The 12085-nt window shown below is 69.7% G+C and overlaps 1 protein-coding gene across 13 annotated transcripts in view; it reads left to right on the plus strand.

Moving 5' to 3' along the window:
- NINL (ninein like) overlaps positions 1–12085 on the plus strand; it is a 42011-nt gene that overhangs the window by 22644 nt on the left and 7282 nt on the right. For all 13 annotated transcript variants that reach the window (XM_075925848.1, XM_075925845.1, XM_075925847.1 and 10 more), the window contains 6 exons: positions 527–637; positions 2337–2426; positions 7065–7194; positions 9463–9525; positions 10037–10146; positions 11035–11381. In XM_075925848.1, coding sequence (XP_075781963.1) covers positions 527–637; positions 2337–2426; positions 7065–7194; positions 9463–9525; positions 10037–10146; positions 11035–11381 — 851 coding nt within the window. The remainder of the gene's footprint in view (positions 1–526; positions 638–2336; positions 2427–7064; positions 7195–9462; positions 9526–10036; positions 10147–11034; positions 11382–12085) is intronic.

Below are 12085 nucleotides of genomic sequence, written 5' to 3' on the forward strand. Positions count from 1 at the left end.
CTACGTTAACCCCTTCCCTGGCTGCCTTAGTCTGAAACTGGGCCCCCCCCACAAGTGTGATCTTGGTGCCCCCTGCCCCACGCCCACCAGCCCCCCCACAGGGCTGTGGGCACCTCTCCTCTGCGCGCCCCACTTGTGCAGAGACCGACCCTGCTGCCGCAGACGCCTCCGCTTGCGACCATGTGCCTGCCCGGGTGCCCCGCCCCGCCCGACAGGGCTCCCCACAGCACCGTGCTGACCGCAGCAAGGCTCCGACCCACCGGGGAGCCTGGGGCGGGTCCTGCAGGGGAGGAGGGAGAGAAGGGGCGTGGTGTGTGGAGAGCGACGCCCGCCCGCCTCCCTGGTCTGCCTGTGCGGGAGCTGGCTGGGCGCGAGCCGTGTGCAGGGGCGCCTGGCTCGCGGGGCAGGCGTAGCCGGAAGCTGCGCTGGCCGAGGGGCGCCAGCTTTGCAGGCGTCCCAGAGGCGTCTGGCGCCCGGCGGCCTCCGCACACCGGCGTGCTGGGGTTACGCCGAGCTCCTTTGGCAGGAGGGCGGGAGGCTGCGGAGCGAGGCTGCGGAAGTCGCCGGGAAGCTGGCGGAGGCTGAGAAGCGGGCGTCGAAGCTGCAGAAGGAGCTGGGCTGCGTGTTGCAAGAGAAGGTAACGCTCCCGGCTTCAGACACGGCCTGGGCTGGGGGGCAGCCAGAGACGGGTCCTTTCGCCAGCACGTCTCGCTCTTCGCTCGCCCACCAGGGGTGTCAGGACGAGTCCACTCGGCGCCTCCCCCGCCCTGGCTGCCTCAGAGAGAGGGGCAGCAAAGGGGGGGCTTCAAAATGGCCGCCTCCGTGTCTTTCAAAGGAGCGGTGGAGCCCGGGGCCTGTGCCCGGAACCCGGGGTGGGTCTGACCCTGGGCTCCTAGCGGCTTTGAAATGCACAAGTGCAGCCGGGGCCGGCGGGGCGTGGGGGGCGGGGATTCCTGGAGCTCCTCGTTCCTCTCTGGAAAGCCCGGGGGCCGGGCGGGGCGGGGCGGGGGGGCATGGAGCTCCTCGTTCCTCTCTGGAAAGCCCAGGGGCCTGGCGGGGCGGGGGGGCGTGGAGCTCCTCGTTCCTCTCTGGAAAGCCCGGGGCCCCGGCGGGGGCTGGCGGGGGGGCGTGGAGCTCCTCGTTCCTCTCTGGAAAGCCCGGGGGCCCGGCGGGGGCTGGCGGGGGGGCGTGGAGCTCCTCGTTCCTCTCTGGAAAGCCCGGGGCCCCGGCGGGGGCTGGCGGGGGGGCGTGGAGCTCCTCGTTCCTCTCTGGAAAGCCCGGGGGCCCGGCGGGGGCGGGGTGGGGGCGCCTGGAGCTCCTCGTTCCTCTCTGGAAAGCCCGGGGGCCCGGCGGGGGGGGGCGGGGGGGCGTGGAGCTCCTCGTTCCTCTCTGGAAAGCCCGGGGGCCCGGCGGGGGCTGGCGGGGGCGCGTGGAGCTCCTCGTTCCTCTCTGGAAAGCCCGGGGGCCCGGCGGGGGGGGGGCGGGGGCGCCTGTGCGCTGCGAAGGAGGGACGCGGAAGTGCCTGTCGCTAGTCGAGGGACAGTCCCTCCCCCGCACTTCACACCCTCGCTGCCCGCCCGCCTGGCCCTCGCTCGCAGGGCTTAGGGACCGTCCCGGGCCCGGTGGTGGGACTACCCGAGTAGCCGGATAGTAGGAATAAGAGATCCTCCGGAAAAGGGCTTTATTCCGGAGGATCGCGCCAGTCTAGGCGCTTTTTTCCGGCTTTTCCCCAAGCCAGAAAAAAAGCGGCAGCCATGTTTATTTAAATCCCGCGGGGGATATTTAAATCCCCTGCGGATTTCCCTATTCTGACTTACCTGCTTTGCATGACTTTTCCGAAATTAGGGGCCAGTCTAGACGTAGCCACAGCGTGTAGTCAACCTGTGGAACTCCTTGCCAGAGGAGGCTGTGAAGGCTAGGACTATAATAGAGTTTAAAGAGAAGCTGGATAAATTCATGGAGGTTAGGTCCATAAAAGGCTATTAGCCAGGGGATAAAATGGTCTCCTTGGCCTCTGTCTGTCAGAGGCTGGAGAGGGATGGCAGGAGACAAATCACTTGATCATTGTCTTCCGTCCACCCCCTCTGGGGCACCTGGTGGTGGCCACTGACGGCAGACAGGATACTGGGCTAGAAGGACCTTTGGTCTGACCCAGTACGGCCGCTCTTATGTTCTTATGATCAGCTCGCTCTGGGCCGGGGGTCACTGGGCGTCTTTCCCTCCGCTCGAAGCGCTGTGCATCCGCCTCTTGCGCAGATCCCGGTCGGCTGGGGAGTTTCCCTCGGCCCCTCCTCCTCCCGGGAATGATGCCTTTCTGGGCTCTCTCCGTCTCGCAGCTGGGCATGGTGGATCCGCACAGCACGGAGCTGCTCCAGCAGGCAGAGCACTTTGCAGAGATCATCCGGGAATACGAGCTGCAGAGCCGGGTAGGTGCTGGCTGCTGTGATCCTGGCATGCCACAGCCCGGCGCTGCGTGTCCGGGGGGTTCAGCCGCTGGGATCCTGGCGTGCTGTGGCTTGGTGCTGCGTGTCCGGGGGGGGGCGGGGTTCAGCTCCTGTGATCCTGGCGTGCCGTGGCTTGGTGCTGCGTGTCCGGGGGGGGGGGGGGGGGGGTGTTCAGCTGCAGTGATCCTGGCGTGCCACGGCCCGGCACTGCGTGTCCGGGGGGGTTCAGCCGCTGGAATCCGGGCGTGCCGTGGCTTGGTGCTGCGTGTCCGGGGGGGGGGGGAAATCAGCCCCTGTGATCCTGGCGTGCAGTGGCTTGGTGCTGCGTGTCCGGGGGGGGGGGGGTTCAGCTCCTGTGATCCTGGCGTGCAGTGGCTTGGTGCTGCGTGTCCGGGGGGGGGCGGGGTTCAGCCCCTGTGATCCTGGCGTGCCGTGGCTTGGTGCTGCGTGTCCGGGGGGGGGGGGGGCGCGGTTCAGCCCCTGTGATCCTGGCGTGCCGTGGCTTGGTGCTGCGTGTCCGGGGGGGGGGGGGCGGGGTTCAGCCCCTGTGATCCTGGCGTGCCGTGGCTTGGTGCTGCGTGTCCGGGGGGGGCGGGGTTCAGCCCCTGTGATCCTGGCGTGCCGTGGCTTGGTGCTGCGTGTCCGGCGGGGGGGCGGGGTTCAGCCCCTGGGATCCTGGCGTGCCGTGGCTTGGTGCTGCGTGTCCGGGGGGGGGGCGGGGTTCAGCCCCTGTGATCCTGGCGTGCCGTGGCTTAGTGCTGCGTGTCCGGTGGGGGCGGGGTTCAGCCCCTGTGATCCTGGCGTGCCGTGGCTTGGTGCTGCGTGTCCGGGGGGGGCGGGGTTCAGCCCCTGTGATCCTGGCGTGCCGTGGCTTGGTGCTGCGTGTCCGGGGGGGGGGGCGGGGTTCAGCCCCTGTGATCCTGGCGTGCCGTGGCTTGGTGCTGCGTGTCCGGGGGAGGCGGGGTTCAGCCCCTGTGATCCTGGCGTGCCGTGGCTTGGTGCTGCGTGTCCGGGGGGGGGGCAGGGTTCAGACCCTGTGATCCTGGCGTGCCGTGGCTTGGTGCTGCGTGTCCGGGGGGGGGGCAGGGTTCAGCCCCTGTGATCCTGGCGTGCCGTGGCTTGGTGCTGCGTGTCCGGGGGGGGGGCGGGGTTCAGCCCCTGTGATCCGGGCGTGCCGTGGCTTGGTGCTGCGTGTCCGGGGGGGGGGCAGGGTTCAGACCCTGTGATCCTGGCGTGCCGTGGCTTGGTGCTGCGTGTCCGGGGGGGGGGGCAGGGTTCAGACCCTGTGATCCTGGCGTGCCGTGGCTTGGTGCTGCGTGTCCGGGGGGGGGGGGGCGGGGTTCAGCCCCTGTGATCCGGGCGTGCCGTGGCTTGGTGCTGCGTGTCTGGGGGGAGCGGGGTTCAGCCCCTGTGATCCTGGCGTGCCGTGGCTTGGTGCTGCGTGTCCGGGGGGGGGGCGGGGTTCAGCCCCTGTGATCCGGGCGTGCCGTGGCTTGGTGCTGCGTGTCCGGGGGGGGGGGGGCGGGGTTCAGCCCCTGTGATCCTGGCGTGCCGTGGCTTGGTGCTGCGTGTCCGGGGGGGGGGGGCGGGGTTCAGCCCCTGTGATCCTGGCGTGCCGTGGCTTGGTGCTGCGTGTCCGGGGGGGGGGCGGGGTTCAGCCCCTGTGATCCTGGCGTGCCGTGGCTTGGTGCTGCGTGTCCGGGGGGGGGCGGGGTTCAGCCCCTGTGATCCTGGCGTGCCGTGGCTTGGTGCTGCGTGTCCGGGGGGGGGCGGGGTTCAGCCCCTGTGATCCTGGCGTGCCGTGGCTTGGTGCTGCGTGTCCGGGGGGGGGCGGGGTTCAGCCCCTGTGATCCGGGCGTGCCGTGGCTTGGTGCTGCGTGTCCGGGGGGGGGGGGCGGGGTTCAGCCCCTGTGATCCTGGCGTGCCGTGGCTTGGTGCTGCGTGTCCGGGGGGGGGGCGGGGTTCAGCCCCTGTGATCCGGGCGTGCCGTGGCTTGGTGCTGCGTGTCCGGGGGGGGCGGGGTTCAGCCCCTGTGATCCGGGCGTGCCGTGGCTTAGTGCTGCGTGTCCGGTGGGGGCGGGGTTCAGCCCCTGTGATCCTGGCGTGCCGTGGCTTGGTGCTGCGTGTCCGGGGGGGGGCGGGGTTCAGCCCCTGTGATCCTGGCGTGCCGTGGCTTGGTGCTGCGTGTCCGGGGGGGGCGGGGTTCAGCCCCTGTGATCCTGGCGTGCCGTGGCTTGGTGCTGCGTGTCCGGGGGGGGGCGGGGTTCAGCCCCTGTGATCCTGGCGTGCCGTGGCTTGGTGCTGCGTGTCCGGGGGGGGCGGGGTTCAGCCCCTGTGATCCTGGCGTGCCGGGGTAAGGGGGGCGGAGCGCTGCTGGTTCGGGGTGGGTGGGGGATGGACTTGCAGGCTCTGCCCGGCGCGGCAGAACCCAGCAGGGCTCCCAGGCCACCTGGCCGGGGCGTGGCACTTGGTGGCAGTGCAGCCCAAGGCCCCTCGGGGCGCGTGGGGGTCCCCCCTCGTAAGGCCTCTCTCCCAGGCTCCCCGTGGAGCAGCAGCTGGTGTTGGGGTTAGTCCTGCAGCTGCGTGGGGGGGGGGGGAGGTGCATTTTCCAAAGCCCCCGAGCTCCATTTCCAGCCTGCACCGGGGCTCGGGGCCCGTCCCACTGACCGTCGCTGGCCGGGGCACCGACCTCACTGCCGAGTGTTTGGCGACTCCCCCGTCCCAGCCACACCCTGGTCACTGGCGTATTGGGCCCCCCCCGGCTTCTGGCCGGCCCGCCGAGGAGCCCCCCGGGGCAGCGCGTTCTGGGCCCCAGAGCCCTGGGCCAGCCCCGGCGTGTCGCCTGACCCCCTCGCAGTTACAGCCGAAAAACCCGAATGGAGTCAGCTCCCGAGGGCAGGATTTTACCCCTCCCCCCCTCCCTCCCCCACGGCATCTCCAGCGTTTCCGGAGCGGGGCGGGTGCACTCTCCAGACCCCTCCGCTCGCTGCAGGCTCGTCACACCAGGGCTACCCGCTCCCTGGCGGCCCAGGCGTCAGGAACCAACTTTGGTTGGAAGCCTTTGACGAAAGGACTGTGAGCCGCTGTGTGCGCCAGAAAGTCATTTCTTTCTTCGCTCACGGGGTGACTTGCTGCAGCGAGACAGTGTGCTCTAGTGGGTAGAGCGCTGGGCTGGTACTCAGGGGACCCCAGTTCTGTCCCCAGCTCCGCCACTGGCCAGCTGGGGGGCCTTGGGCAAGTCACTTTGCACAAACCCCATGCCTCAGTTTCCCCAATGGGACCCCTCTGAAGAACGTGCTAGGAGAGTGACCGATGAGCTAGGTACTCCTCTTGCATTGGAGGGCTTGTTTCTCCCCTTCCTTAGGTCTGGAGTGAGCCCCAAGGCCTCTGTGCGGGGCGTCTCCAGAGAAGCCACAGACAGTCCGGGTCCTTCGCTCCCCGGGAGCAGTGACTGGGGAACGCCGGGGCAGGGAGCGCTGGGCTGGGCTGGGCCCGGGCCACGGTGCAGCCTGTTTGTGAGCTGGGCTGTAGCCGCAGGGCCTGGGGGCTGTTCTCGCGGCCGGTCGGATGCCGGTGCAACGGTTACCGTTTTGTGGAGTCCTGGGAGGGGGACTCTGCACTCACCTTTGCCTGCTTCTCTCCCCCGCCTGCGCCGGGCCAGAGGGTGAAGGTGAGCCTGCTGCCTGGCGTGTGCATGATCCCGCCCTCGCCTGCCGCTCCACCCTGCATGTGCGGGGGGGTCTTGCGCCGCGTGTTCCCGGGCCAGGCTGCTTGTGCCGAGTGCCGTTAGAGAAACGGGGGGAGGGGTGATCTTGGGGACCGCGTACGCGGCTGTCCGAGCAGCCTGGGGGACGGCCGCGAGCACAGCGCCCCGGCAGCACAGCTCTGAGTTATGTTAGCTCTTCCGTCTTGCAGACACGATGGACATGAGGCGAGGGAGGGAGAGGGGCGCAACCCGGGAGCGGTGCGAGTGAGCCACTGGTGGCACAAGATGCCCGGCTGGAGGGGGATCCTTCCTTGCAGGCAATGGTAGATCCCGACCGGAGTCAGCTTCAAAGCTCTGCTCTAGGCGTTCCTGCGGGGCGGGCTGTGATCCCTGCTGGCCTTGGAGGCCAGGAATCTCGGCGTGCAGGCGGGGGCTCTCACTAGCCCCTCCAGCGCGCCGAGCCGGGAGACGAGCAAGACTGCAAGTATCGCAGTGCGAGAGATGGTGGGAGAGCCCTAAGCATGGAGCTGTGAGCCGCTCCGGGGTGGGCCCGGCTCCGTTCCCGCGGCCTCGCGCGGGAACTCCAGTGCTGCACGGGAGAGGTGTCTGCCGGAGTTAGCGCGGGCTCTCTGGGCTCCCTGGCACCTGCCATGACAGACAGAACATGCCGCGGTGCTAGCGTGAACTCGCGTCGGGACACGAGACCCCTGCATCCAGACCGGCTCTCCCTGGACGGGCGTGGGGCGTGCCTGCTGGTCCTTCCTGGATCGCCATCCCGCAGAGGTCAGACAGGGAGGTGACATGACGCACGTGTGGGTGCACAGGCACGCTGACCGGGGCACCCGAATACCCCGCACCCAGGGCGGCACCGGCGGGGCAGGGCGGGGGCTGAAATAGCCGCTGTGTCCCTGCAGGAATTCCGGGATAGGAACGACGAGCTGCAGAGCGAGCTGGAGAGGCTGCGGGCCCAGCTGGAGAGCCAGCAGCGCCGGGCCTGGCACCAAGCCAAGGGCAGCAAGCTGGGAGGAAGCCTGCCGCCTGCCGGTAACGTGGCCGAATTGCGGGTGGGCCCGGGCCTGGTGAGCTCAGCTCGGACAGCCATGGGCCTGACGCTGCCCCGAGCCCAGCGTGTCCCACGTGGCGCGAGCGGCGGGACGGTCACTCTGCTTCCTGGCCCTGTGGCCGGGCGCCGTCCCCCGAGGGCACGCTGAGGGCAGGGGAGAGCTGCCGGGAGCTGTGTGGAGGACGCCCATGCACTCTGGGCACAGAGACCTGCAGCCTGGCGGGAGGGGCGAGCACGAGGGGCTGCCCCGGCATGCGACGGCAGCGTGCGAGCAGACACCCAAGCGAGCTGGGCGAACGCCGGCTCGGGGCCAGGCACAGGACGGCCCGAGCTGGTCCCCACGGATCAGGGCAGCTCGCCCCGGTAGCACCGCTCGGCTGGCCTGTGGACCCAGGCTCTGGCCGCGCCGCGGTGCCCAGGAGCAGCGTGCGCTGGGGGGTCGCTGTGCGCAGACGGGAGCCCAGCCGGCGCTCCTCCCAGGCGCTGGGCCACGCGGGATGGGAGGGCTGGAGGCAGGGAGTGCAATCGGGCGCGCCCAGCCTCCTGCACCTTGGGTTAGAGCGCCGGCCTCACGGCGAGGTCCTGGCCTGATGGCGCTCGCTGCCAGGAGAGGCTCTCGCCTTCGGCCCCCCGAGTCGGGGGTTGGGCTGGTCCCCATGTTTCCTGGCGTGCGGGCCCATCGGATGCCGTTACCCCTGTCCCAGTGTTCAGCGCTGCCAGGGCCCGCGGGGGACGCGGGTCTCGTCTCCGTGGCGATGCTCAGCGTGGCGCAGGCACCGAGAGTGGAGCGCTAGAAACCGCGAAGGGGGGGCCCCGTCGTGAGCCCAGAGCAGAGGGGTCAGGTCCCTGGGAGCGGCTCGTGGGGCTGGGACGGCGTCCCCAGAGCTGTGTGTGGTGCAGGGGCAGGTCAGGGCCCGCGGGAGCCGGGAGCAGGGATCCTCGCTTCTGGACACGGCCGTCTCTGCCCTTGGATCCTCCTCCCTTTTCCGCCTCTGCGTCTCCCCGCCCCGCCCCGCCATTTCCTGCCCTGCTGCAAGCCCCCGCTGCTCCCGTCCCACCAGAGAACAGTCTGACCCGCTGGCCCCTCGGCTCTCTAGCCTGGGGTGCCTGTCAGCTGCTTCCCCGGGAGAGCCCCCGCCCCGGCCTGCAGCGGTAAAACAGGCCCCCTCGTCTTGGAGGAGCCATCTCCAGGAAGTCGGTGGGACGAGGACTGTGGCTGTGGGTTCACCCGGACGGAATTCCTGGCTCGCAGCCTCTTTCCTGCCGAAGAATGGCCGCGTAGCGGGGGCCCCTGTGATTCCACGGAGACCTGGCCAGACATGGGTTTGCCTGAGGCCCGGGCGGGGCTGCTTGCCCTGCTGGGGAGAGCCTCCGAGCGGCAGCGAGTCACTGCACTGTGGTGCTGCGCATACGGCAGGGCACTGAGGAGCGTGTCACGTGGCTTCGCGTGATGCCTCCCAAGGCCTAGCTGGAACAAAGTGTGTCAGCCTTGGGGAGGGGTGGGGCTGGGGCAGACTGCCACAGCCCCGCCCTCGCCCGCGGCAGCACTGCTGGTGCTGGCATGTCACGGCTGGCCTTTGGAGCGGACCCCGTGGCATGGCCCCAGGCGGCGCAGCAGTCCGTGCTCCGCCCCAGGGCCGTGGCCCCGGCCTGCCTGCGGCAGCACTGCTGGTGCTGGCATGTCACGGCTGGCCTTTGGAGCGGACCCCGTGGCGTGGCCCCAGGTGGCGCAGCAGTCCGTGCTCCGCCCCAGGGCCGTGGCCCCGGCCTGCCTGCGGCAGCACTGCTGGTGCTGGCATGTCACGGCTGGCCTTTGGAGCGGACCCCGTGGCGTGGCCCCAGGCGGCGCAGCAGTCCGTGCTCCCCCCAGGGCCGTGGCCCCGGCCTGCCTGCGGCAGCACTGCTGGTGCTGGCATGTCACGGCTGGCCTTTGGAGCGGACCCCGTGGCGTGGCCCCAGGCGGCGCAGCAGTCCGTGCTCCCCCCAGGGCCGTGGCCCCGGCCTGCCCACACATTCAGGCAGACGGCGCTGCCGGGGCGGTTTGCTCTGCAGCCACGTGGCTAGAGACTGTTAACGGCACCTTGGATTGCGCAGGGTCTGACTCAGCCCGGGGGCCACGCAAGCCCTTCACGTGGGCGGGAGGCGGGACGGCTCGGCTCTGGCGGCGCCTGCGGGCCCCACTGCTGTGGCTTCCGTCTGCCACTGACTCACCAGACGCTGACTCGGCCCTTTCTGCCCTTGCCTTTCAGACGCGCTCCAGGGCAGAGACCAGCTCCTCCTGGCGGGCCGGCCGCCTGCTGCAGGCCACAGCGGTGAGAGCAGGTGGCAGCCGTGTGCACACGCCTAGAGGGCGTGACTGATTCGTGTTTCACTAGTGCGTTTCTGCACCACCGTGCTCCAGGCGGAACCGTCTCCTGCAGTAACGGCTGTGGGCTTCCCCGGCCACCGGCCCTGCCCGCTTGTGCCCAGCAGGGATTGGGTTTGGCGCCCGCGGCCATAGACTGTCTCGCTTCTCCTGGCAAAACGCCTGGGGGGCCGTGCAGATGTGCAAGCTGCCATTTCCGCTGCCAAGGCTCCCAGTGGCTGGCTGATGCCTAGTGGCTTGACCGTGTCCCCTGCAGCCTCCGTGGCCTTTAGCTGCTGCTTTGGGGCATGGCGGGGCAGTTCTTCGGACACGTGAACGACACTGGAAAGGCAGAGCTGGGGCCGGGCACGAAGCCCCCTGCGGCTCCACAGCCCCCGCTTGCTGATGGAAGGAGACGCCACGCCCCCGAGCGGGCGCAGTTCCCCCCAGGCCGGTTCCAAACGCTGTTCTCGTTTCAGGCGCGCTCTTCGGAGAAGCCGGCGCCTGCGCAGTGAGCATAGAAACCGAGCTCCTGCTAGAGCAGCTGAAAGAGCAGCTCCAGGACCTGAGGATCCAGCTGGAGACCCAGGTGGGGGAAGAGGGGCTGGGCCAGGAGCGGCTGTAGCAAAGCAGCGGCGAATGGCCGGGTGGGGCGGGGACATGTGCCCCACGTGCTGCCGGTGCAGCTGTGCTTGTCCTCTGAGGCGCAGCCAGGGAGGCAACTGCCATGTCCCACCACACGCATCCTGGGCACCTAGGAAGGGCAGCCGCAGCCTCTCCTGGCTTAGGGCTCAGCCCCCCAGAGGACATGCCTGCAGAGGCTCACAGGCTTCCCTGGAGCCAGGGGGCTGGGTCCCCACCCTGTGAGCCGCCAAGGGGGCGCTTCGGGGCAGGCTGGACGGAGGAGGATTCCGCGAGGCCCTGCACATGCCCGAGTCCCCGCTCCAGTTCGCAGCCACTCAGCACCGTGGGCGTCGCTCTCCCGGCTCCACGGGCTCCTGGGGCTGCCGAGCCGGCCGGGGGCTGCCTGATCGGCGTCCTGGCGGGAATAGGAAGGAGCTCTCAGAGCAGTTCAGGGGCCTGGGCTGCCCAGTGTCTGGTTCTAGCTTGGTCCATCTCGGCCGTGGCTGCTCGGCTCCGCTCAGGGCTGTGGGCCGGGCCCCGGGGGTGGCTCCCGCGTGGCTCGGGGCGGGAGATGTCTGGCTCCTTGCCCGTGTGGCTGCGCGGAGGGGCAGCATGGGGAGGGGCCCTCTGCTGGCTCCAGCAGAAACAGGCAGCGCCAGTCCCAGACCCAAGGGATCGCTGTGGGTCGGCTGGCGCCTCCTTGGGCCTCCCAGGCAGCTGCACTCAGTACTGCAGCCGAGGAGGCCTTGGCACCCTCTGTGCAGGCTGTGGTGCCGGGGGAGGGTTCCCAGCCGATGGGGGGGCAGGGCGTGGGGAAGGCCCGGCTAACGCAGAGCCCTGGCCCCTCCCGCAGGTCAATTACTACGAGCGGGAAATGGAGCTGCTGAAAAGGAGCTTTGAGAGGGAGAGGAAGGACATTGAGCAAGGCTTTAAGCTGGAGATCAGCGAGCTGGAAGAGCAGAAGGCCGACCTGGAGCAGCTCAACATGAAATCCCAGGAGGTGATCGATGGCTTGAGAGAGCAGCTGCAGAAATGCGCTCCCAGCCCGGAGCTGGAGCAGAGGCTGGAGACGGAGCGGTCGGAGATGGAGCAGTATTATGCCAAAGAGATTTGCAGCCTGGGCCAGCGGCTGGCTCAGGAAAGGGACCAGCTGGAAGAGGAGATGAGGGTGCAGCACAGGAAGGAGCTGCAGTCGATGAGGTCTGACCCCCTTGCTTTCCGGAGCGCGGGCGCGGAGTCCTGCCCATCGGGAATGGACCCTCCCTGGCGAGAGCGCCAGGCCCACGCAGTCTCGGCTGCGTTTCGTGCTCGGGCGGCTCCCAGGTGCTGGCGAAGTCTCGTGCTCCCTGCGGAGGGCAGCGTGCCCAGCAGAGGGGGAGGATGGGGTGGGGCTGCGGGGCGCTCCTCAGATCGCTGGTGGGGGGCGGTGCAGTTCATGGGGCGCTCTCCCAGCACGTGGCCAGGTGAGGCAGGCAGGTGTGAAAGGGGCCAGCCGGGGGCACTGCAGGAGGCGGGCGTGCTCCCAGCCGGGCTCCCGGTGTGTCCCCTGCTGCCCCCCTCGCTGGAGGCCAGCAACGCAGGCGCCGTCCCTGGCGGAAGGGAGTGGCAGGCCGGGGGGTCTCATATCGCCACTAGTTCCCTGCAGCAGAGCCCCCACCCAGCCGGCCCACAGCCCCTTGTGGCGGCACAGTGCCCAGGAGCAGCAGGGCAGGCATCCGCCCGCCAGCCAAGTAAGGTAACCGGCAGCGACCGGGACGGCCCCAGGGCCCACCCCCACACACGCTGCCGGCCCCCTGCCTGGGGCTCTCGGTCACTGTCAGGCGTGTGAGGCACAGGCACGGCTGGCCGGCGGCTGCTGCAGCTCCCCATGTGTGCAGAGTGGAACTGCACAGGGTGTCGGCGAG

This window comes from Pelodiscus sinensis, chromosome 3, assembly GCF_049634645.1.
Source record: "Pelodiscus sinensis isolate JC-2024 chromosome 3, ASM4963464v1, whole genome shotgun sequence".
Taxonomy (NCBI): domain Eukaryota; kingdom Metazoa; phylum Chordata; order Testudines; family Trionychidae; genus Pelodiscus; species Pelodiscus sinensis.